This window comes from Nerophis ophidion, linkage group LG12, assembly GCF_033978795.1.
Source record: "Nerophis ophidion isolate RoL-2023_Sa linkage group LG12, RoL_Noph_v1.0, whole genome shotgun sequence".
NCBI lineage: Eukaryota > Metazoa > Chordata > Actinopteri > Syngnathiformes > Syngnathidae > Nerophis > Nerophis ophidion.
The window spans coordinates 38,807,207-38,830,207 of record NC_084622.1 but is presented as its reverse complement, the minus strand read 5'-3'; the positions used below and the strand labels follow the sequence as shown (position 1 = coordinate 38,830,207).

Sequence of the window (23,001 nt, the reverse complement as noted above, 5' to 3'; positions counted from 1 at the left end):
ACCGTTTTCATGATCATTTGACCCCACGGGATGAGATCTTGTGGGGAGCCCCAGATCGAGGCAGATTATCAGTGGCCTTGTATGTCTTCCATTTTCTGATAATTGCTACCACAGTTGATTTTTTCACACCAAGCTGCTTGCCTATTGTAGATTCACTCTTCCCAGTCTGGTGCAGGTCTATAATTCTTTTCCTGGTGTCCTTCGACAGCTCTTTGGTCTTGGCCATAGTGGAGTTTGGAGTCTGACTGTTTGAGGCTGTGAACAGGTGTCTTTTATACAGATAACAAGTTCAAACAGGTTCCATTAATACAGGTAACGAGTGGAAGACAGAAGAGCTACTTAAAGAAGAAGCTACAGGTCTGTGAGAGCCAGAGATCTTCCTTGTTTGAAGTGACCAAATACTTATTTTCCACCATAATTTACAAATAAATTCTTTAAAAATCCTACAATGTGAATTCCTGGATTTTATTTCCACATTCTGTCTCTCACAGTTGAAGTGTACCTATGATGAAAATTACAGACATCTGTCATCATTTTAAGTGGGAGAACTTGCACAATCGGTGGCTGAATAAATACTTTTTTTGCCCCACTGTAGGTTTTGGGTGACACTACAAATTTTGGTATCAAACCAATACCAAGTAGCTAAAGGGGCATACATTGGTCATAATGAAAGTTTCCCTGTGTCCAGAGACATATTTCCTAGTCTTAGAAATAAAATTAAAAAATGACAAAAGATTATGTGATAATAAGAAATATCGATGTAATCATTGTAGGATTACATACTAAATACAGCTCTTGTACTTGGTATTATTACGGTTGATGACTGCGTAAATCCACCCATGGCATTTGTATACATTCAGGAGTGCGAGCTTGCTGTTCGTATGGTAAGCAGCTGTATCCTCCTCCTACAGTGTGTAGTGAAGCATGTTTAGCTATTTCTTTTCTTGATACTTGTAAGAAACAGTTTATTTGTTGCAATAGAGGGGAGGATTACCGATTTGATTGATTGATTGATACTTTTATTAGTAGATTGCACAGTACAGTACATATTCGGTACAATTGACCACTAAATGGTAACACCCGAATAAGTTTTTCAACTTGTTTAAGTCGGGGTCCGATTTAAAAAGTAGCTAAAACACTGGACTGCGGATGGATGTTAGCCGCTAGCTAGTTCTTGTCTCAAGGTGCCACACATCAGTACAACTTAAAGTAATTTACTTTGAAACATATTTGGCTTTATGCAGACTCTGAGCTTGTCTTCATCCTGCTCTTAAACTGAAGAAATAGCAGATAAAAACTATACAGTGATGATATTATAATATACAATAAAAGTGCAAGTTAATATTTAAAATGATATAAACTTGTATTCCTTTGTACTGTAATTGGAAAGTAAATAACTAAGTTATGCTAAAAAAAAATAAACACAAATTGAAAATGTGCTCTCATTTCTGTAAACAAATATTTAACTTGGATAAATATTAAACATCCATCCATCCGTCTATTTTCTACCGCTTGTCCCTATCGGAGTCATGAGGGTGGCTTCCAGCTGCATTCGGGGGGAAGGCGGTGTACACCCTTGACAAGTCGCCACCTCATCGCAGGGCCAACACAGACAACCATAGACAACATTCACACTCACACCAATTTAGTGTTGCCAATCAACTTATCCCGAGGTGCATGTCTTTGGAGGTGGGATGAAGCCGGAGAACCCGAAGAAAACCCATACAGTCACAGAAAGACCCCAAGCCTGGGGTCGATCCCAGGAGCTTCTTATTGTGAGGCGCACACACTCACTCCTATAACACCATGCTGCCCAATATTAAACATACTGAAGTGCAATTGGAAAAACAAGGTCAAGTTGTCTTTTTGTTGATTGCCATCACGCGATCAAGGCAGAACTCTCTCTCTCTCAATCGTCCGTGTTAACAGGAAAATATTGCCCATTCGATTTGAAGCTGAAATATAACCACAACAGGATATTTGGGTTTGTGAGCATATTTTTTTCCTCCTAACTTGTGTTACTTTGCGGCACGATTCATTAGCATGTCGCAAGTAGCGAGGCTCTTTGTACATGCTCCCTCTGTTTGTAAAATAATGGGTTGTACTTGTATAGCGCTTTTCTACCTTCAAGGTACTCAAAGCGCTTTGACACTACTTCCACATTTACCCATTCACACACACATTCACACACTGATGGAGGGAGCTGCCATGCAAGGCGCCAACCAGCAACCATCAGGAGCAAGGGTGAAGTGTCTTGCTCAGGACACAACGGACGTGACGAGGTTGGTTCTAGGTGGGATTTGAACCAGTGACCCTCGGGTTGCGCACGGCCACTCTCCCACTGCGCCACGCCGTCCCTAAAACTGGCGCCCTGCACTCTGCCCTCCAAGACAAAGATTGTGAATGACTGAAGAGAGGGCTCACTGCATTGAGTTATCTATAAACGTGCTCAGGTGCTGGGATGCAAAGAGTGAGACCTCTTTTTCTCTATTTGAAGCAAAAGGCAATCGAATGCAAGGCTCAACACCTCTGATTGGCAAAATGTTTGTCACTCAAATACCGGTGGGGAAAAAAAAACAAAAAATCCCAGGCTCCTGCGGTTATTTATCACTCTAATTAAATCTTGATGTTGATTTGATGTCGATTAATTGTGCAGCCCTATTTTATAGCTTCACCTTTATCGTTAGTTTTATGCCAAAATGCGTCCGCGTCCATTCTCCCTCTTCTATCTTCATGCTGTTTCTACTTGTACTGTAAGTATGCCATGCGTGTGCATGGCCTAACATGCGCCTTACTTGTTTTACCAGCAATGTCCAACGTTACGACAAAGGCGTGCCCTCATGTCCGGAAAAAAAAGATAAAAAAGGTACCAGTATTTTTCAAAGACAGTATAGGACCTGGTTTTGATTCATTAGTACCGAGGTACTTTATTGGTACCGGTATACCGTACAACCCTACACTGAATTTTAAAACAATCAATTTTTTAAACACGCTTTTGCAAACAATTTTTTGGGGTGAAATTGTCAGCACAATTTCATAATTATGCTGACATAATTTCAGTTAAAAAAATTCAAACGCAAAAAAATTACCTACATAAATTCAGTGTAAAAAAAAAAAAGCTTTCATAATACAGACAAATTAACGTATGTATACTGTATCTAAACCTTAATGTGTTGACACTGTGGTCTTTCTGCTTATTCTGTCTGCGCTGGATGTTGTCCCCCGTCCAACTCCACCCAGTGTGAGGCAGGGTAAGAGCCATGCTCACTTGACACAAAGTCAGGTACGAGGAGTGTGTGACGCATATCTGTCAACCTTCCTATTTTGCAGAGAAATCATGTGTTTTGTGCTGTGTTCCCGGCGTGTTGCCGATCCCTTTTTTCCCCTGATTTTACTCTCAAGAAAGAAAAAAAAACCCTAAGCAGCTGGCAACAACGTTGCTTAGGATTTTTTGTTGCCAGCAATCACGTCTGTTTGATTTAAGCCTCGGCATCACTCGGGGCAACACGCATTCAGGACAGCGGCGTGGCAAGTCGCAATTTATGTGAAGTGAAGTGAATTATATTTATAGCGCTTTTCTCTAGTGACTCAAAGTGCTTTTACATAGTAAAACCTAATATCTAAGTTACACTTAAACCAGTGTTGGTGGCACTGGGAGCAGGTGGGTAAAGTGTCTTGCCCAAGGACACAACGGCAGTGACTAGGATGGCGGACGCGGGGATCGAGCCTGAAACCCTCAAGTTGCTAGCACGTCCACTCTACCAACCGAGCTATACCGCCCCGTTCTGTCAAATCGACAGCACAGGCGAGATGGATGCACTTGAAAACAATGGAGAAGACATTTATGTCAAAATATAAACTTTGTAAATAGATATGTTTTAGGTTCAACGATATGAAAAAAGAAAAATAATTTAAAAAGCTCCCAGAAATAATCAGCTTGTATAAGCTTACCAGTCACAACTACTTTTGCTCAAGAAGCACTGCCACAACAAATGTACACAAAATCTGAGAGTGTGTTTAGCTGCAGTAGCAATAATGTCACCTACAACACAGCATCCCGCAATGGACATCTTGGTGTTTCTGGCTTTAATTCTTATGGGATTTTAATTAAGGGACTAAATTTTATATTTTATTCTTTTGTGTTTTTCTTATTAGCTGAGGATTCAAGCATAGCTATAGGTTTGTTTTAATGAAAATGTAAGATTATACTTTACTTTTTTTTATTTTCAAGGCTTTTAAATATTTTTCATGTGCATCCATCTACGAATGAAGCTTAAACATTTCCCTAAATTTACTTTTGTTAAGAATTTGTTCCAATAAAACAACTTGACACACATATTTGGTTTTGACTTTGTCTAAATTCACTTTCCGATTAAAAAATATCGTGATATGTATCGTATATCGGTATTCAGCCACAAATATATCGGCATATGAGTTTTGGTATATATCGCCATGCCCTAATGGCTTCAACTTACACTTTTGTTTGAATCGAAATTCTGTTAGTCAATTAAAGTTTTGTATTTACATTTATTCACAATTTTCAGAATTTCCTCTTCCATCTCATCAGTGAAGAATATCCAACTGGGATTTATTGGTCTTTGGCGCAAGTATCAAACTCAACGCCCAGGGGCCAGATCTGGCCTTCCACATTATTTTATATGGCTCGCAAAGGCCTAGTAAAAATATTAATTATTATTATTTTGAAAGAAAAAAATATGCACTGCATGAAATAGCATACCTTTTAAACTTGAATAATATTATCATACTTTTCAAACAATTTTTTGCCAAAATAAATACTTAAATTTGTCTGCTGGATTTATGATTTCAAAGCAAGTTATGGACGCCAGCTAGATTACAGTACAATAGCCTGTATAGTAAATATGTGTGAAAACAGTCCTACAGACTTGGGACCGTTTAGAAAATATAAACAGTTTTAGTTATACTGTAATACTTACAATACTGTAAAACTTACAAACGTTGCTTAGAGAGATGAATAAAGAATCCATAAAAGTAAAAACGCTATGGATTGATGGAAGACTGAACGACAGATTCTTTGGGGAAAAAAAAGTAAATACAGTAAATGGAGGGAGAATGCAGCACCTGCAGCGAGCAAACTCATCCAAAAGGTGGCGTCAGAGCACAAACAATAAAACAGCCTCTAGTGTTTTCGCTTGTTGCATTTCCGAGGCTATCAGTTGAGAGAAGGCTTGCCATTTATATGGCGATTTGATGTCCAAAAATGACCATGCTGGAACTGGCACAGAAGAACAATTCAGGGCAAGTCGTGGGTCTTTGGGAATGTTTCAAAAGAGCAGCCGTCATTCACAGTGTCAAGTGCAGCATGCCCGCTGATGAGGCAACACTGATCGAACAACGTTGACGCTTCGACTTGGCTTTTATCCGTGAGGGGGGATTTCTACCTATCTTTTAAACTATGATAAAATGGGACTTTTTGGGGAAAATAAGCCAGAGGGAACCTTTATTACTGCAAAGGAGAATGCCATAGCGGAACAAAACAGGCTGATGGAGGAGCGCCTCACACTGCTAGTTTGTGCTAACGCTAGCTGGAACATGTGAAAGGTGAGGCTATACTTGCTTACCCTTCCCAAAATGTTCAACAAATGTCACAAATATTCGAAGTCACAAGGCAAAATTATATTCCTCTTTTTTTTTTTTTAATGTAGCACATACTTGCAAACCCTCCCGATTTTCCCGGGAGAGTCACGAATTTCAGTGCCCCTCCCGAAAATCTCCCGGGGCCACCATTCTTACAAATTTCTCCCGATTTCCACCCGGACCACAATATTGTTACACCATCCTTCACTGAGCGCTGTTTTCGGCTGGACAATAAACGGTTACACATCAAAGTCAAGCGCGGCAATCAGAACAGAAGACGAAGCAGAAGAAGAGACATGGTGACAACGAGAAAGAAGAAGAAATACGCTTGCAAGTTCCAAAATGATTGGAAAAAAGAATTTCAATTCATCAAGGACAGCTCGAAGGGGAGGGGTATGCTGCCTGCAAATTTTGTAGATCAGCGTTCTCCATTGAACACGGTGGCCGAACGGATATAGTCACTCATGAACGGTCAGAAAACCACAAGGCTGCGGCAACGCAGCACCGGTCACAGCCCAGTATTATGGGCCACCTTGCTAAATGTAGACCCGACACAAAGATGGCTATGCTGATAGCTACAAGCAACATCCCGTTCTCATTCGCGGATGTTTTCAACACATTTGTGAAGGATATGTTCGGATTCCGAGATTGCTCGCCAGTATGCAAAGGGCAAAACAAAGGCTACTCAAATAGTGAAAGGTGAGTGTGTAGGGTTGCCACACATCCCTTATAATGTCCAGTATTTTAAGATTAAATTGTTAAAATATTATTATTATTTGTTTAAGTAAGCAGCAAGGACGGTACAGTTAGTATAAAAACCGTGTTTTCAGTACTGTGTATTTGATAGGTGCAATTGCCCCTGGATTGGACAAGGAAGCGATCAAACTGTGCCAAAACCAACTCTTTGATCTGACGTGTGATTAAAGCACAGGCAGAAACACGGATAAAGTATGTATTTACACTTCTCTTGTAAAGTAATTTTGTGGCTGCTGTCAGTGAAAATTCCATCCATCCATTTCCTACCGCTTATTCCCTTTGGGGTTGCGGGGGGCGCTGGTGCCTATCTCAGCTAAATTCGGGCGAAAGGCGGGGTACACCCTGGACAAGTCGCCACCTCATCGCAGGGCCAACACAGATGGACAACATTCACACTGACATTCACACACTAGGGCCAATTTAGTGTTGCCAATCAACCTATCCCCAGGTGCATGTCTTTGGAAGTGGGAGGAAGCCGGAGTACCCGGGGGTAACCCACGCATTCACGAGGAGAACATGCAAACTCCACACAGAAAGGTGCCGAGCCCAGAATTGAACCATTTGTCAGTGAAAATTGCTCTCTAAATATATACTTTATATACATTTTTATTTTTTTACTATTTATTTATTTATTTTTAAAAAGAGTTTGTGATATTGGCCAGGGTTTGCCATCCGAAAACTCAGGAGGTGTTGACAAGGTTTCTGCACATGCCAGTGTGTAACATTGGCACAGCACAGAACCTCATTGAGTCACTGAACACAGTGTTAAGTAAAGTCGCTAATGTGTAAATGTAAATACATTACAATAAACTAGGAGATGGACCACCAATAAGTAATGTTGTACTTTGTTTATTCCTAGTGACAGAAAAATTGACTGGAGAAATGTGGCATTCAATAGTGATAATGCCAGTGTCATGAAGGTGAAGCACAATTCGGTTGTCAGCAGAATCAAAGACATGCAGCCCTCCCTAATTGACATGGGATGCATCTGTCATCTGGTCCAGCTGGCCACAGGATGTGGCATTAGGGCTCTACGGCAGCCTATTGAAGACATCCTCAGCAGTATATATGCTCACTTAGACATCAGGTAAGCATACTGATATGCCGCATGTTACACTTGCACTTAAGTTAAAAGAGAGCCTCTGTGCCACAATTTGACAGTTATTGGATGACATTTTGGTTCCCTGGCTTTTCATTATTTAACGATTTTTCTTTTTGTTTTTTTAAACCGTTCTCAACTTTAGTGCCAAACGTTGTGAAATCTTTAAAGAGTTTGTGGAGTTCACAGACTCAGAAACTCTGAAGATATTCCGATACTGTGCAACCAGGTGGCTCAGCTGGCTGACTTGCATTAACCGGGTGCTCAACCAGTGGGATGCACTGCAGGCATATTTTTCCAGTCATGAGGATGTGGAGAAGCCTGGCAAGGTGAAGATGTTGGCACATATGCGGTCCTCTCCAAGGTTTCTCATAGTCATCATTGTCGATGTCCCACTGGGGTGAGTTTTTCCTTGCCCTTATGTGGGCCCTACCGAGGATGTCGTTGTGGTTTTTGCAGCCCTTTGAGGCACTTGTGATTTAGGGCTATATAAATAAACATTGATTGATGATTGGTTGATTGATTGATTGATGTAATGTAGCAACAAGCATGTTTATAATAATATCTAATATTTAAGTATTTTAAACATTTCAAGCTAAGATTTATGTATTTTTATCAATTAAAGCGTATGCAGCGCATTGATTAAAAAAAAAACGCATCAAAACGTTTACCTTTTTTTTTTCTTCATCACTGATTTCTGCAGACTTAATGAGAGCCAACAAACATAATAAAACATTACTTATTGTTCAATGTCAACTTTCATTAAGATGCAGACTGCTGAGATGTTTATATATTCCCATTTAGATGAAAAATGTCTCATAATCCTTGCAAAGAAACGGGTGGTGTTGTAGGGAGGACAAGCGCTTTTTGTGTCTGCCACTCCTGTGCAGTGTGTGCTTTAAGGTATTTTTTTGCACCTTTCTATTAAAGGAATTGCAGAACTATCACTACCGAGGATGTCGTTGTGGTTTGTGTTGTGGTTTGTCCAGCCCTTTGAGACACTAGTGATTTAGGGCTTTATAAATAATCATTCATTGATTGATTGATCACTATCTTCAGCTTCACTTAATGCCACAATACTTACTGATACTAATGTAATAGTTCTTTTGCATGCTCCACCGATTGTGATTTAAAAAGCTGTGCTAAGAACCTCATAGAAACATTTTTTTGGCAACCCCAGCTGCAGATCATATTGATGCATGAAGTGTGCAACATCAACCCTGAGAAAACAAGGTGAACGTTTTGCATCTTTTCCCCACTAAAATGTTAAAGTATTAATTTATCTAAGTTTTCCAGTCAAAATGCGGAGTAAAAGCCTTCACCAGAGCTCCTAGAATGGCCAGAGAAAAGTCTCTCACTTGTTTTGTAACAGGTGCACGCACCTGCACGAATCTATTCAGTCAGCGTGTGATGGCATTAACATCATGTTTCTCTGACAGAAATTGCACCACTGGGAGACTGGTATGCCCTGTCAGAACACACTGATACAAGAAGATATGGCCAGATGAGACATGGTCAGATGAGACATTTGGCCTTATCAGTTTTCTTACAACTGATGCAGTTGCATCAAATCATACTGTCTGGTGAGTTTTCTTTGTAAAGGTCACATGCATTTGTGTTCGACTCCAGCAGTGACAGAAAAACGTGTCCAGTTTAATGGCTGTGATTCTATCACTGCAATAAAAAATAAGATTTGTGTCACCTAGATTTAAAATCATTCTTTTCTTGTTTTGCTTTGCACAGAGTGGAGAAATTGGGCAGATGAGTTGGCTCTGGATCTCCAAAGTTTATGAGCTTATGGGACTGTGATGCCTTGCAGACATTGGGTTGCATCCTGCGCTTGCACAGTTCTGAGGTTAACTGCACAGGCAAAACTTCAGATTAAAATAAAATTGCCAATGTGTAGCGTGTAGGGAGTCATCTTGGTTTGTGATGCAGCCTTTGAAAACCATTGGGCTGTTAATTGAAGGCTTTCTGTCACATGTTAAATAGACGTGACCATGACACTCCTTGCAGTAGCCTTTTATGTCAACATAATTGCTGGGGATTGATGAATAGATTTTAGCTCTTTTAAAATCAAATGTACAAGGACTCTTCACCGCCCTCTAAATGTGCTCATTAATAACATGAGTTTAGATGCCAAATTTCAAAATTGTATAGTCACATTCATTCGTGTATTCTCGTCCATCTCGTCTATTTAGAGTGGTTTTGTCTTCTTGCCGTACTTTTATATTATGGCGCAGTACTCTGTTTTTTTTCTCACAAATTCTTCATTTCATTTGAAATTCCTTATGTCGTCAAAAATCTCCCTTTTCAAGAACACATTATAAACTTTCTATATAAAAAATCAGAGTATTACAATAGTAATACTAGGATTTTTTTTTTCATCATTATTTTCTGGGTATCTGTTTCCAGAGAGTCGTTCAGTGGAGAGAAGTTTTGTCCCTTACATTGCATTGTTGCTTTGCAAACACTTTGAAAGATGGTTGACGCTTATTTGCTTCTGGGCTACTAGCAGCACTTATAACTTGTTCATGTCAACAAATCCGTACCTTACGTTGGACAGGGCTCAAGTTGGAGGTGTTAACATAGTAACCATGTTTTTGTGATCACTCTGCGTGATTAGAGACTCTTTAAATCGGTCCAATCGGAGCTCCGTCGGCTTAAGGTTGCTATGCAACCGCTTGCACTAGCCACCAACGGTGCTTCTAATTTGCTTGTTTCAACAAATCCGTTGGTCTGGGTTAAGGTTGGATGTCTCAGCTTGTACTACTACTACAACTACGGAATAATGAACTTTCCATAAAATGACAATTCTCAACAAAAAAAATCTTATACTACGCTGTTGGTGGACAAGGGGAGCGACAGCCATTGACGCACATTCATTCGCTTTATTAACTATCACTAAAAACATTCCACTAGCGCTGCCATCAACATTCGGTTTCAAGTCCACAGACTATCAATGTTGAGCTAAAACAACCAAAGAGCACGCCCCCGCTAATATCACGCTTTACTTAGCACCAGGTACCGCCTTTTAAGAAGGCACACACTCATCCACTCCTCTCTAATGTTAAGTGAAGTGAAGTGAATTATATTTATATAGCGCTTTTTCTCTGGTGACTCAAAGTGCTTTACATAGTGAAACCCAATATCTAAGTTACATTCAAACCAGTGTGGGTGTCACTGGGAGCAGGTGGGTAAAGTGTCTTGCCCAAGGACACAACGGCAGTGACTAGGATGGCGGAAGCGGGAATCGAACCTGCAACCCACAAGTTGCTGGCACGGCCACTCTACCAACCGAGCTAAACCGCCCCTGTGACACCTCTCAACTGGAAACACCAGACATATATGTTAAAAAAACATGAATTACTTTCCCTAGTAATTAAATGCATCTATTAAAGAACAATTCCGTGTTAGCACTTCTATCAATGCCATCAATCAATGTTTATTTATATAGCCCCAAATCACAAATGTCTCAAAGGACTGCACAAATCATTACGACTACAACATCCTCGGAAGAACCCACAAAAGGGCAAGGAAAACTCACACCCAGTGGGCAGGGAGAATTCACATCCAGTGGGACGCCAGTGACAATGCTGACTATGAGAAACCTTGGAGAGGACCTCAGATGTGGGCAACCCCCCCTCTCAGTTACTTTTTGGGAAAATTAACAAGTAATGTTAATTAATTACTTTAGTTTTCAGTTCTTTTTCTAAAACTGGTCATTAGATTAGTGGAGCAAATAAGACTTGTTTAGTCTGATTTAGCAGATACTGTTATTGGACAGCGTTCTGACAGAATGAAAGTGAAGCAATGCTGCAAAGACATGACAGAGCACTGACTCTGCAGACCTGACGGTAAAAGGCAGAGAGCATAGAAAGACTGCAATCAGTGAGATCTAAGAAAAGTGACCACGCACCTCAAACACCTCTCCACTCATTTGACTTGCTGAGCTCCATTGAGCGCTCAACTGCACAGGCACGGTCTGTCCGTCTTCAGTGAGGACCCTCACCTTGACTGTGTTGACCAACACGGTCACAGCACACAGTCGCTCTTGCTCGAATGGGTTGAACAGCACCAGGTACCTGACCGCGACAAGAGAAATTAATCAGACTTTTGGGATAGAGATGTAGGAAAGGTAGTGTTACCGGAAATATGATGCAAGTCCTACCTTGGCCCTGCTGGGTCCAGCTCGATTAAAGTGCGCTCAGGTAAAGAGTCTTGAGTAGCGCGTCTATCATCCTGAAAAAAAAAAAACACTTATTCATCACCTTGACTGATTACCAGTCAACCACAAGACTGGTAAGCAACAACTATTTATATCCAAACATATTTATGGCGCTCAATGAACCTCCAATTCATGTTTTTGAACAGTTAGTGGATGCTGGAATACATAGGAAAAAAGCCTACAACCCAACACAGAAAGACCAAAACCCAGGTTTAAGCCTTAAACTATTTAGAATCAGATTTATTGAGCAGGTATGTTTAACACACAAGGAATTTGCCTCAGTAGACTGTGCTCTCTTTATACTTTTAACTGTGAATAACAACAATTAACTTAAATATAAACAAGTACCTAAAAAATAAATATGTGAAGACTGATAACATAATAGTGCAGTGGTGAATAGAGCAAAAGGATGATGAAAGGAACATGAGGTATTACATTCACAGCGACAGACTAGTTCCAGTGTTATTTCAGAGCAACAGGTCTGACAATGTGACTGTTTGGCATTCATCAGAGAGATAGCCTGCAGGATGAAACTGTTTCCTATGACTGGTTGTTTTTACATACAGTGATTTGTAATGGGGGCACCATGGTGGCAGAGGGGTTAGTGCGTCTGCCTCACAATACGAAGGTCCTGAGTAGTCCTGGGTTCAATCCCGGGCTCCGGATCTTTCTGTGTGGAGTTTGCATGTTCTCCCCATGGCTGCGTGTGTTCCCTTCGGGTACTCCGGCTTCCTCCCACCTCCAAAGACATGCACCTGGGGATAGGTTGATTGGCAACACTAAATTGGCCCTAGTGTGTGAATGTGGGTGTGAATGTTGTCTATCTGTGTTGGCCCTGTGATGAGGTGGAGACTTGTCCAGGGTGTACCCCGCCTTCCACCCAATTGTGGCTGAGATAGGCACCAGGGCCCCCCGCGACCCCAAAGGGAATAAGCGTTAGAAATGGATGGATGGATGATTTGTAATGGCTGCCGGAAGGGAGGAGTTTGAACAGTTTGTGACCAGGGCGTGAGGAGTCTGCAGTGATGCTACCAGTCAATACCATGACAATGATACGGGCAGTCCTGATTGTCCGTTGCAGTCCGTCTGTCCAGCTTGTTTGCAGATCCAAACCAGACAGTGATGGAGGTGTAAAACATGAAAAGCATTTCCTGGAGCAGGTGGAATGCTGTGCCTTGTTTCTGATTGGCTGGGGGGCACCAGTACTGATTGTCCTGGTGCTGGAAGTGATGCTCCCCAGCCTTACCGGCTGCTTTTCTTCAGTCAGGAACTTCATGATTCACTGACAGGTGGAGGCCGGCACTGTAAGTTGGGATGATTTACGGTGAAGAATATGATGGTGTTAAATGATTGTGTTAAATGCAGAGCTGAAGTCCACAAACAGGACTCTGGCATAGGTCAGTGGGGAGTCGAGGTGATGTAGGATGTGATTCGGCCCCATGTTGACTGCATCCTTGGGCCCTTCTCCCCCAATCGCTCAGATTCTATGACAGCTCTCGGAAGAGTTCTGGTGGTTTCAAACTTCTTCCATTTACGAAAGATGGAGGCCAGTGGGCTAATTGGGATCTTCAAGGCAGCAGATATTTTTCAGTGACCATTCCCAAACATGTGCCTCAAGACAATCCTGTCTTGGAGGTTTGCAGGCACTTTCCTTGACTTCATTCTTGGTTTTTGCTCTGCCATGCACTGTCAAGTGTTTATAAGAGAGAGATGGGTGCCTTTCCAAATCATGTCCAACCCACAAATTAAGCTGTACAAACATGTCAAGGAGGATCAGTTGAAACCGGATGCCCCTGGGCTCACTTTTGAGTTAAAGTTAAAGTACCAATGATTGTCTCACACACACAGACCTTATTGCAAAGGCTGTGAATACTTATGTACAGTACATGTGAATTATTAGTTGTTGTATTTTTATATATATTTGGAAACACTTCCAAAAAAAACAACAACAAAAATAGTTTTCACATTATAGCATATTGTGTGTAACATTTCAAAGACAAAAATTAATTAATCCTTTTTGGATTAAGAGTGTAACATAACAAAATGTGGAAAAGGGAAATGCTCTAAATACTTTCCAGATGCACTGTATGATGAAAAATTTGCAGTGTGTTTGTCAAATTTTTTTGATGTTACTTCAAAGACACTCCAATCAGTACACTCAAAGCAGACATGTAGCTTTGATTCCATTTGACTCTCTCTTTATAGTCCTTACTACAGGCTTAGCAGTTTTTAAAACTTCTGCGCGTAAATCGGGATGAGGTGAATCAGACAGTGATCAGAGAGTCCTAAAGCTGTACGGGAAACAGAGCGATAAGAGTCCTTTGTTTCTGTGCAACTATGGTAGGTCCTCTGGTGGGGCATTTGATATGATGTCTGTATTTGAAGGGTTTGTGGGTTAAATTTGCTATGTTAAAATCCCCCAGAAAGATGAGCAGGGAGTCAGGATGTTTTTTCTCCACATCTATAATATATAACGCTTCTGTTATACAGGCCTAAAGTGGAATGTAAACACCAACCACAGTGAATAAATTGATTTACAGATTGTAAGAAAAAACTCTCCAGATGTGGGCTCCATGTCTACTTTAACACCTTTGTTTATGTAAAAGCCTATTTCACCATGCCTCATTTTGCCAGAGAGCTCTTACGAAGCCAGCTCTGAGGAGATGAAAGTCAATTAAGTGTAGTGAGCTATTCGGTAACATTCTGGTTTAATTGGAACCAGTGAAAAGAGTTCAACAGATAACTGTACAATGTTTAATAGTTATTATCTGGTAAAATCGAAAAACTGCAAAAATAAAGAAAAACGCAACAACCACGAGACAGCACAGAGTGGCAAAACATTTATAGTAGTGTCAGGGGGTTCTTCTTACCGTCTCCAGGAAAGGCTCTGTCTGGTAGAAGCGATAAAACTCTTTGTTCTTCATTACCAGGAAATGAGCAGCATTGATGATTACTCTTTTTAGGCCGATGAGGGACCGCAGCAATCTATGGTAGGAGGACAGCAGACAATCCATGGCTCAGGAAGCAGTCACAGCGTACGTCTTATAATTTTACTACAGTTCATCACTAGTAAATTGATGCCATACAGACAGAAGGTAAAATTACACTGTAAAATAAATTAGTAATCGATCAAAGTCACAGTCATTTCTTGCTCGCGCGCACATCCTTACCTAGTGCCATAGTCAATGACAACATTCTCCTTCGCAGTGCCAGTGATGGCATCATGATGCTGGAAGAGCCCCACAGAACGCCTGGCATCCACAAGCAGAGCGTAATCTGAGACAGGGTAGCGTCCCTCCATGGACATGTGGCGAGCATTGGCAACCGCCAAGCTGTAAAGGATCTCTGCACCCCTAAATATGGATGTATATCGTTAAGATTTTATCGATACCAATATTGATATACATCTATAGTCTTACCAATATTTTTAGGTAGGCGGTTCCTGTTTGGGTTGGCCCAAGCGGACCGCTAAAATTCTGAACTAATGATACTGCTATTGGTATTTTTTTTGTCCAGTTGACCATTGAAATTATGACAAGCGTGTGCGCTGTCACTTTCTTTCAGGTGCCGCTGCATAGCATAAAAAAAGACATGGTAGGACAGCCAATTAAAGTTTAACTTTTAACGCCTTACTCCCGGGTTACGCGTTAGTGAACAATCATCGATTTACATGTCAACAGAATCGCGGATGGAATCATCCATCCATCCATTTTCTACCGCTTATTCCCTTTTGTGGTCGCAGGGGTCGCTGGCGACTATCTCAATGTTTGCTAAACAAAATCTAATTGCGGAAAGTCACCAAAATGCTGTATTGTGATTGAGATGCGGTCATTGAGAGGAAAAGGGAAAATAATGTTCATTGTGCACTTGACAAACTCACCTCCATGGAGCCGTGTCAACCAGGAGCCGGCTCTCTGTACACGGCAGCCCTGCACGGTGCACTATTCTCGGGCCATCTCTATGTGCCTGCCTCCGGGACATATAGCCACCTCAAACTACCACACTAACTAATATACAGAGCCAAACATTTACCAAATGACTTCTATTAGGTGATATGTTTCTTTTGCAAATATGATGAGTATATGCCACCATAAAGCTGTGTGGAATAACACCTGCTCTTACTGCAGTCATCGGTAAGTTCATGATAACTTGACAATTTCTAATACTATAGTTGGACCAACAGTGTTGAAATAATCACTGATGCATCTTTGTGTGTGCTTTATTTTACTTGGACACATGTGAACTCAAATGTTTTGGTACATTGTTATTGTGCTTTTTCTTATGTAATTGATTTATTTTTTATTCACTTAGAATGTTAATACCATTTTGAACTAATTCCTAATTAATTTGTTTTTTTAGAACAGATGATATAAAACTGGGAGGTTAAAAAACAATGTAAAGAATTGTGATATTAATGGATATCTGATTTGTTTAGTTTTTTTGCCATCCCCAGGACGTGATAATCAGCTTGAAATAATCAAAAATAAGGAATCAACACCACACAAATGTTTACAACACCAATATTTCCTTCTCAAAAGACCCTCAAAGTTCAGTGTCCATCAATCCACAGGCCAATAATAAGGAACAAAATAATCCATAAAGTTGTGACAAGCAACATAGCATCCGATAACAGGCAACGTCACTCCATAGTCCCACGTTTGTGTGGCATCGCAACACACCTTGCTTAACTGCACACCCACTTAATATGCAAATTGATTGTATTGATGTATTTGATATGAAACAAATGATGAGTTGATATACAGTACCATGTAAAACGTTTGTGCTATGCTAACATAAATATTATTTCCAGCTGAGTGTAATTGTAATGAATAGAAAAACAGTGATGGATCTGCGTGGTGTTTACAAGATGATATAACAGCATTGCACGTTGCACTACAAACATATTTGACTTGTTTAGGACTTAAAAAGGCAGCAGGGTGAAGCAGCGATTAGTGCTTGTGCCTCACAATAGGAAAATCCTGGTCCTCAATTCCCCGGCTCGAGGTCTTTCTATGTGTAGTTTTCATGTCCTGCGTTGGTTCCCAAAGACACGCACCTGGGAGTAGGTTGATTGGCAACACAAAAAATTGGCCCTAGTGTGTGTATGTGAGTGTGATTGGTTGTCTGTCTATCTGTGTTGGCCCTGAGAGGAGGAAGCGACTTGTTCAGGGTGTAAACTGCCTTCCGCCCAGGTTTAGCTTGGACCCAAAAGGGACGGACGGTAGAAAATGGATGGATGTATGGAAGACCTAAAAAGCAGGGTTTGATTAAAAGACTTCCCTGCTGGGAGATGTAAAATAATGTTAATCTTTGTGCCAATGAAAAATGTAATAAAAATGCATGTTTTAACCTCTTTAGTTACTGCAATTGCAAATAGTACAGATAAAAGTACCGATAAATACCAGTATCGATAAAAAAAAATCGATAACGGTATGGTATCAATTAAATTATAACTATATACATCCCTACTTATTGGTACATCATGTAATTTGCATAAAAGATGTAAAAAATGCATTTTATATTACAATGTTTATTAGTACAAGAGGTTGTGCACCTGCAACATCATGATATAACACCTCACAGCAGGGAAATAATCATCAACACATGCTTTTAAGTCTTATCAAGTCAACTATGTGTGTATGTGTAATGTGCAATTTAGTTGTTATGTCATTATCTTATAAAGACCACACATATCCATCACTGTGTTTCTATTCATTACAATTATACTTAGTATATACCGTACATCCATTCATCTTGTACCGCTTGTCTCTATAATAACATTCAAAATTAGTAATTGAATAATAAAGTAAAATTATATCAATGTGTTCATGTGCAGTCACAGTTAACATGGTATAACATATCAAATATATAGTATAAATGAACACTGAGCATGTGAGGTGGGTGTGCATTTTGTAATAGCAATTTTTATTTGTGTGTGACTCAGGGATGGGAATGAAGATTTACAAAATCATCTGAAAACTTTTTAATCCTAAAACACTGCTTTGCGGAAGGCTGCACCCCAAAAATTTTGAAATCTATGTTAGCTTAGGATGCATTTCCTGCTATTTTGAGTCAAAATCTAACAACATTCTCCTGACCAAAATTTCACATTCATTTGCAAATATTTTCATAAAAATGTAGCATGTGATGAAATATATGTATTTAAGTTTACACATATATCAAATTCATGCACACTTTTGGATTATAGACAAAAATAGGCCTACAAATGGGTTAACCAGAATTCTTCTCCATAAGCTCACTTTACTTAGATGCCTTGCCGATTTCGCGTGGTCAAAGAGTGCCAACTTTCCCCGAGATCCATAGTTCACAATGCCCTTGCAATATAAGCACTGAGCACTTCCCGGTTCTTCGCACTTTGCAATGAAATCGCTGATCAGTTCGTCTACTTCTACGATATTGTTGTTAATCTTCACCTTCAGTTTGATGGATATATCGAGCCATGCCCAGTTCCACTTGTTTCTCACGCCCATATCGATATCTTTCGCTAATGAAGCACTCCTATCTTGAATAAGCTTAACCATGTCTGAAACTGTTTTGTCAATAAAGAAACGTGTAATTGAGAGCTACTGTGTTTTCTTTCCAGATTAGTCGCCGATAAACACAACCAATATAAACAGAATACGAGTTCGGAAATGCTCACGATAATTGAGGATCAGGGACCAGATATTGTCGGCAAACGAGGCGTGCAGACGCCTATAACGGGCAATGTCATTGGTTGATGTTGTCAGCTGATAGTAGAGCTATCCAATATGGTGCCTTCACACATTGGCATTATATTTTTTGCAGGAATTCTCTGCCTTGTACTGATAACTAGGTCAACGCAGAGACAAAAACCACAATTACCTAACCCCCCCTATAATTTTCTCCCCAGATTTAAACGATTCACAGAAATGACCCTGGCGGCGCCAAAATCGGCGGACTTCCGCGGATCCGCGGAAAATTCCCATCCCCGGTGACTTTGGGGACGAGGTGGTACTATTGTTATGTTACAAACTTTTGTGTGGTGTTGCTTTCTTAATTGTGATTATTCCAAACTGATTATCCTCTACCTGTGCGTAGTCACGGCACTTGAACCGAATTTGAAGTGAAAGTGAAGTGAATTACATTTACTGGAAGCGCTTTATATAGTGAACCCCATTACCTACATCTTTTAAGATACAAAAATTATACCAGTGTGGGTGGCATTGGGAGCAGGTGGGTAAAGCATCTTGCCTAAAGACACAACGGCAGTGACTTGGCTGGCGGAAGCAGAAATCCATCCTGGAAGCCTCAAGTTGCAGCCACACTACCCCCAAAATTGTGACAGTATGTCATAATGACAACTGTCACTTGGATGTATAAAAAAATACCAATAGCAGTGTCATTAGTCCAGAATCATAACAGTCTTCCTGGACCAACCCAATTAGGAACGTGCACCAAAAAATACCGGTATGTGGGCACAGTGGCGTAAAAAAACAAAACCGTTAAGAATCGCGATTAATTAGAAAATCGATTTTAACGTGACAAGCGGTAGAAGTGGATGGACGGATTTCAAAGAAGGTATCTTTTTTTTTTCTTTAAATCTGTCCTGTCCTGCCACTCAGGCAAATAATATTGTTAATGTAGGTGCCCATATCTGCTGTGAAGATATACTTTAGAAAATGGAAGTGTAGGATTTTTCTCTTGTTGCCTTATTTGTATTTCACTTTATTAAGTGCTTTGGTATAAATTATTTTAAGTAATCATAGAACTGCCACACAACGTTAATAAAAAGTATTATTTTTTTGAGAAACTGAGAATCAATTTTGAATCGAATAGTCACCCACAATAATTGAATTCACCCGAATCGTGTTCTGCCCAAAGATTCACAGCCCTAGTACATACTGTACCTACATTTATAACATGAATTCAACGTATTATCTGACTACTTCCTGTCTGACTAGCAGATTAAATGTTGGTCAACCAGCAAACTGTGTCTTTCTGTGAAAAAGAGCAAATACACTTCCTGACTCACCTCACATGAATGTCATTTGGAATAGAAGTGTAAATCAATAAAATCTACACAAAAGAAGATGATCACAACTGAATGGGTTAAACTACCAGAGGACAACATGATAAAATAAGATAAGATAAGATAAGATATTACCTGGGGGTTCCACAAGCAAATGGTTAACATGAGAAGCCTGGCTAGAATATTTTCTTTACATATTACAACCAAACAGTTGGTGGATTAAACATTAGAAAACAACTGGGTTATACAATCTACCAGTGTATGTACTGCATATATGTATTATGCAAGAATGTATGTATGTATGTACTTCTGTCTAACCAAAGAAATATGAATGCCACACCTACAGGTTGTTTGCATTTCACACAAGGAAAGCTAAAGTTCCTGTTGGAAAGCCAACTACTACACACAACAGACCGTGTGACAGTAATGAGTGAAGTGTGAATAAAGCTGCCCTACCTGAGGTGGGACTCAATAACACGGTCCAAACTCTTATAAAAGGGGCGGGATGTAAAATAGCCAGTCCAGTAATGGTCTTCACGGTCCGCATAGGCAAAGAAATCTCCACTAAGCACAGGAAAGTCTGCAGGTCGTGATCCATGCGCCAACCCATATGATTTGTAGAGGGCACTAAAGTAGTCTGTGAGAGTACCAAACTGAGCCTGTGGGAGCAGGCAAAAATAAAAATTAATGTTAAAACAAAGGAAAATACCTTAAGCAGCCACAGAATAGAATAAAAAGAACTTGAGTATGGATAAAAAAAATTCTCCTTGCATAGGATGGACCACAAAACTTTGACAGATTATTTGTTCCCTCGGGTGTATTACCTATAGTAATACACCCGCATGATTAGATTACCCACCAAAAAGATTGCACACTCAAATATTCAGCTAAAGTTACGAAGCATGCAAAACAATAAATAAATAGAAATGTCGGTGACAGTTCAACTTCTCACCTTGACGTGCATCTCAGTGTGAGAATTCATGTAGTCAAAGAGGTTTTGATAGTTTGTGTACTGCTGGTCCCACTCCAGGGCCTTGTCATAGCGGAAGTCATCCCCCAGGGGGATGAGAAGCACCTTGCTTCGGAAAAGTTTGGACTTTTTCCGATATTGATCGAGGATTAGTTGTGCCCTGGATTAGAGAAAAACAAATTCAAGCAGATGCCCAGCATTCAACAGCAGCTTTTTAGGAAATAACTACGACCTTGAAAGAGCAAGATAACAATAGGTAGCACCTGTTTTACTACGGTAGTACCTCGGTTTTACAGGAAAAATATTGCTAAAAATACACCTGTATGTTTCCGTTTTCGTGCATCGTCTCGAGTAGCATAAGGCCAAACATTGCTAATGGAGTTTCCGTATGCACCGGTATAATTTCGCGGAAATGAGTGCCAAAACAAAGAATCCCACGAATAGATGACTTTGGGGAATCGATTGTGATTATTTTTAAGTTGGGACACTGCAGATGGAGTTCAAATTAATAATCGTCATCGTGTGTGTGTGTGGGTGTTTTTTGTGGTTGATAAAATGCAGCTCAGCATCAGTCTCCTTTCTTCCTCTTGTTAGGTACTGTAGGAGTGTGCACACTGCACAGAAGAGATGTTTAAGGGCACTGCATATTTCTGACTGTACTCTTTTATTAAGTATGGTTGTAAAAAACTAAAAATAAAGTTGTCCGTGTGGCTCTTTCGTCCCTGCTCCTCATCAAGAGACTTCAGTAACTGTAAAAGTTATGTTTATCTATCGATTTAATACATTATTTATACGATTTTAGTATAAGAATTATTATTGCTTGGACATCGGGAGCAGTGCCTCTGGATTGGCACACCAGGGTGGTGGTGGTTCTTTTTAAAGGGGACAAATTGCACTTTCTTTGAAATTTTGCCAATTGTTCACAATCATTATGAGGGACATTACAATGGACATTATATTTTTATGCATTCTAACTATTAAATAAACGCGATCAAAAGTTTGCTTACAATGGAGCCTACAGGAGCCTCTCAATTCTGCCTATAAAACCCTTAAAAAACATCAAAACAACCCTATTAAGGTTTTATATACATAATGTAAGTATATATTAGGGGTGTAAAAATTAATCGGTGCCAACCAATAACCTATTTTACCTTTAGACATACAGTGGGGCAAAAAATTATTTAGTCAGTTCTCCCACTTAAAAAGATGAGGTCTTTAATTTTCATCATAGGTAGACTTCAACTATTACAGACAGAATGGGGGGAAAGAATCCACAAAAATCACATTGTAGTTTTTTTTAATTAATTAATTGGTAAATCCTCTGTAAAATTAGTATTTGGTCACCTACAAACAAAGCAAGATTTCTGGCTTTCACAGACATGTAACTTCTTCTTTAAGAGGCTCCACTGTCCTCCCCTAGTTACCTGTATTAATGGCACCCGTTTGGCCTCGTTATCAGTATAAAATACACCTGTCTACAACCTCAGACAGACACACTCCAAACTATGGCCAAAACCAAAGGTGTCAAAAGACACCAGAAACAAAATTGTGGACCTGCAACAGGCAGGGAAGACTGCATATGCATCAGGTAAGCAGCTTGGTGTGAAGACATCAACTGTGGGAGCAATTATTACAAAATGGAAGACATAAAAAAACACTGTTAATCTACTTTGATCTGGGGCTGCTCGCAAGATCTCACAGTGTGGGGTCAAAATGATCACAAGAAAGGTGAGCACAAATCCCAGACTCACACAAGGGAAACTACCGAATAACCTGCAGAGAGCTGGGATCAAAGTAACAAAGGGTACCATCAGTAACACAGTGCGCCACCAGGGACTAAAATCCTGCAGTGCCAGACGTGTCCCCCTGCTTAAGCCAGAATATGTCCAGGCCCGTCTAAAGTTTGCTAGAGAGCATCTGGATGATCCATTAGAATATTGAGAGAATGGCAAATGGTCAGATGAAACCAAAATAGAACTTGTTAAAAACTCAACTTGTCATGTTTGGAGGAGAAGGAATTCTGAGTTGCATCCAAAGAACACCACACCTACTGTGAAGCATGAGGGTGGAAATACTATGTTTTGGGGCTGTTTTTCTGCAAAGGGACCAGGAATGTTCCTGGGATTAAAGGCCTCAACGTTTCTCCTCCAAACATATTGCTGGGTATTGTGGCCAAACAGCTCATTTTTTGTTTCATCCGACCACAGAACTTTCCTCCAGAAGGTCTTATCTTTCTCCATGTGATGACAGATGAAACAAAAATTTAGCTGTTCGGTCATAATACCCAGCAATATGTTTGGAGGAGAAAAGGTGAGGCGTTC

General features: G+C 40.2%; 1 protein-coding gene across 1 annotated transcript in view; it reads right to left on the bottom strand.

Moving 5' to 3' along the window:
* The window catches only part of man2a2 (mannosidase, alpha, class 2A, member 2), a 198,359-nt gene that overhangs the window by 162,342 nt on the left and 13,016 nt on the right, over positions 1-23,001 (bottom strand). Inside the window, exons 9-14 of the mRNA XM_061917557.1 lie at positions 20,663-20,840; positions 20,167-20,369; positions 14,870-15,052; positions 14,570-14,684; positions 11,643-11,713; positions 11,391-11,556 (exon numbers count right to left, since the gene is read on the bottom strand). Coding sequence (XP_061773541.1) covers positions 11,391-11,556; positions 11,643-11,713; positions 14,570-14,684; positions 14,870-15,052; positions 20,167-20,369; positions 20,663-20,840 — 916 coding nt within the window. The remainder of the gene's footprint in view (positions 1-11,390; positions 11,557-11,642; positions 11,714-14,569; positions 14,685-14,869; positions 15,053-20,166; positions 20,370-20,662; positions 20,841-23,001) is intronic.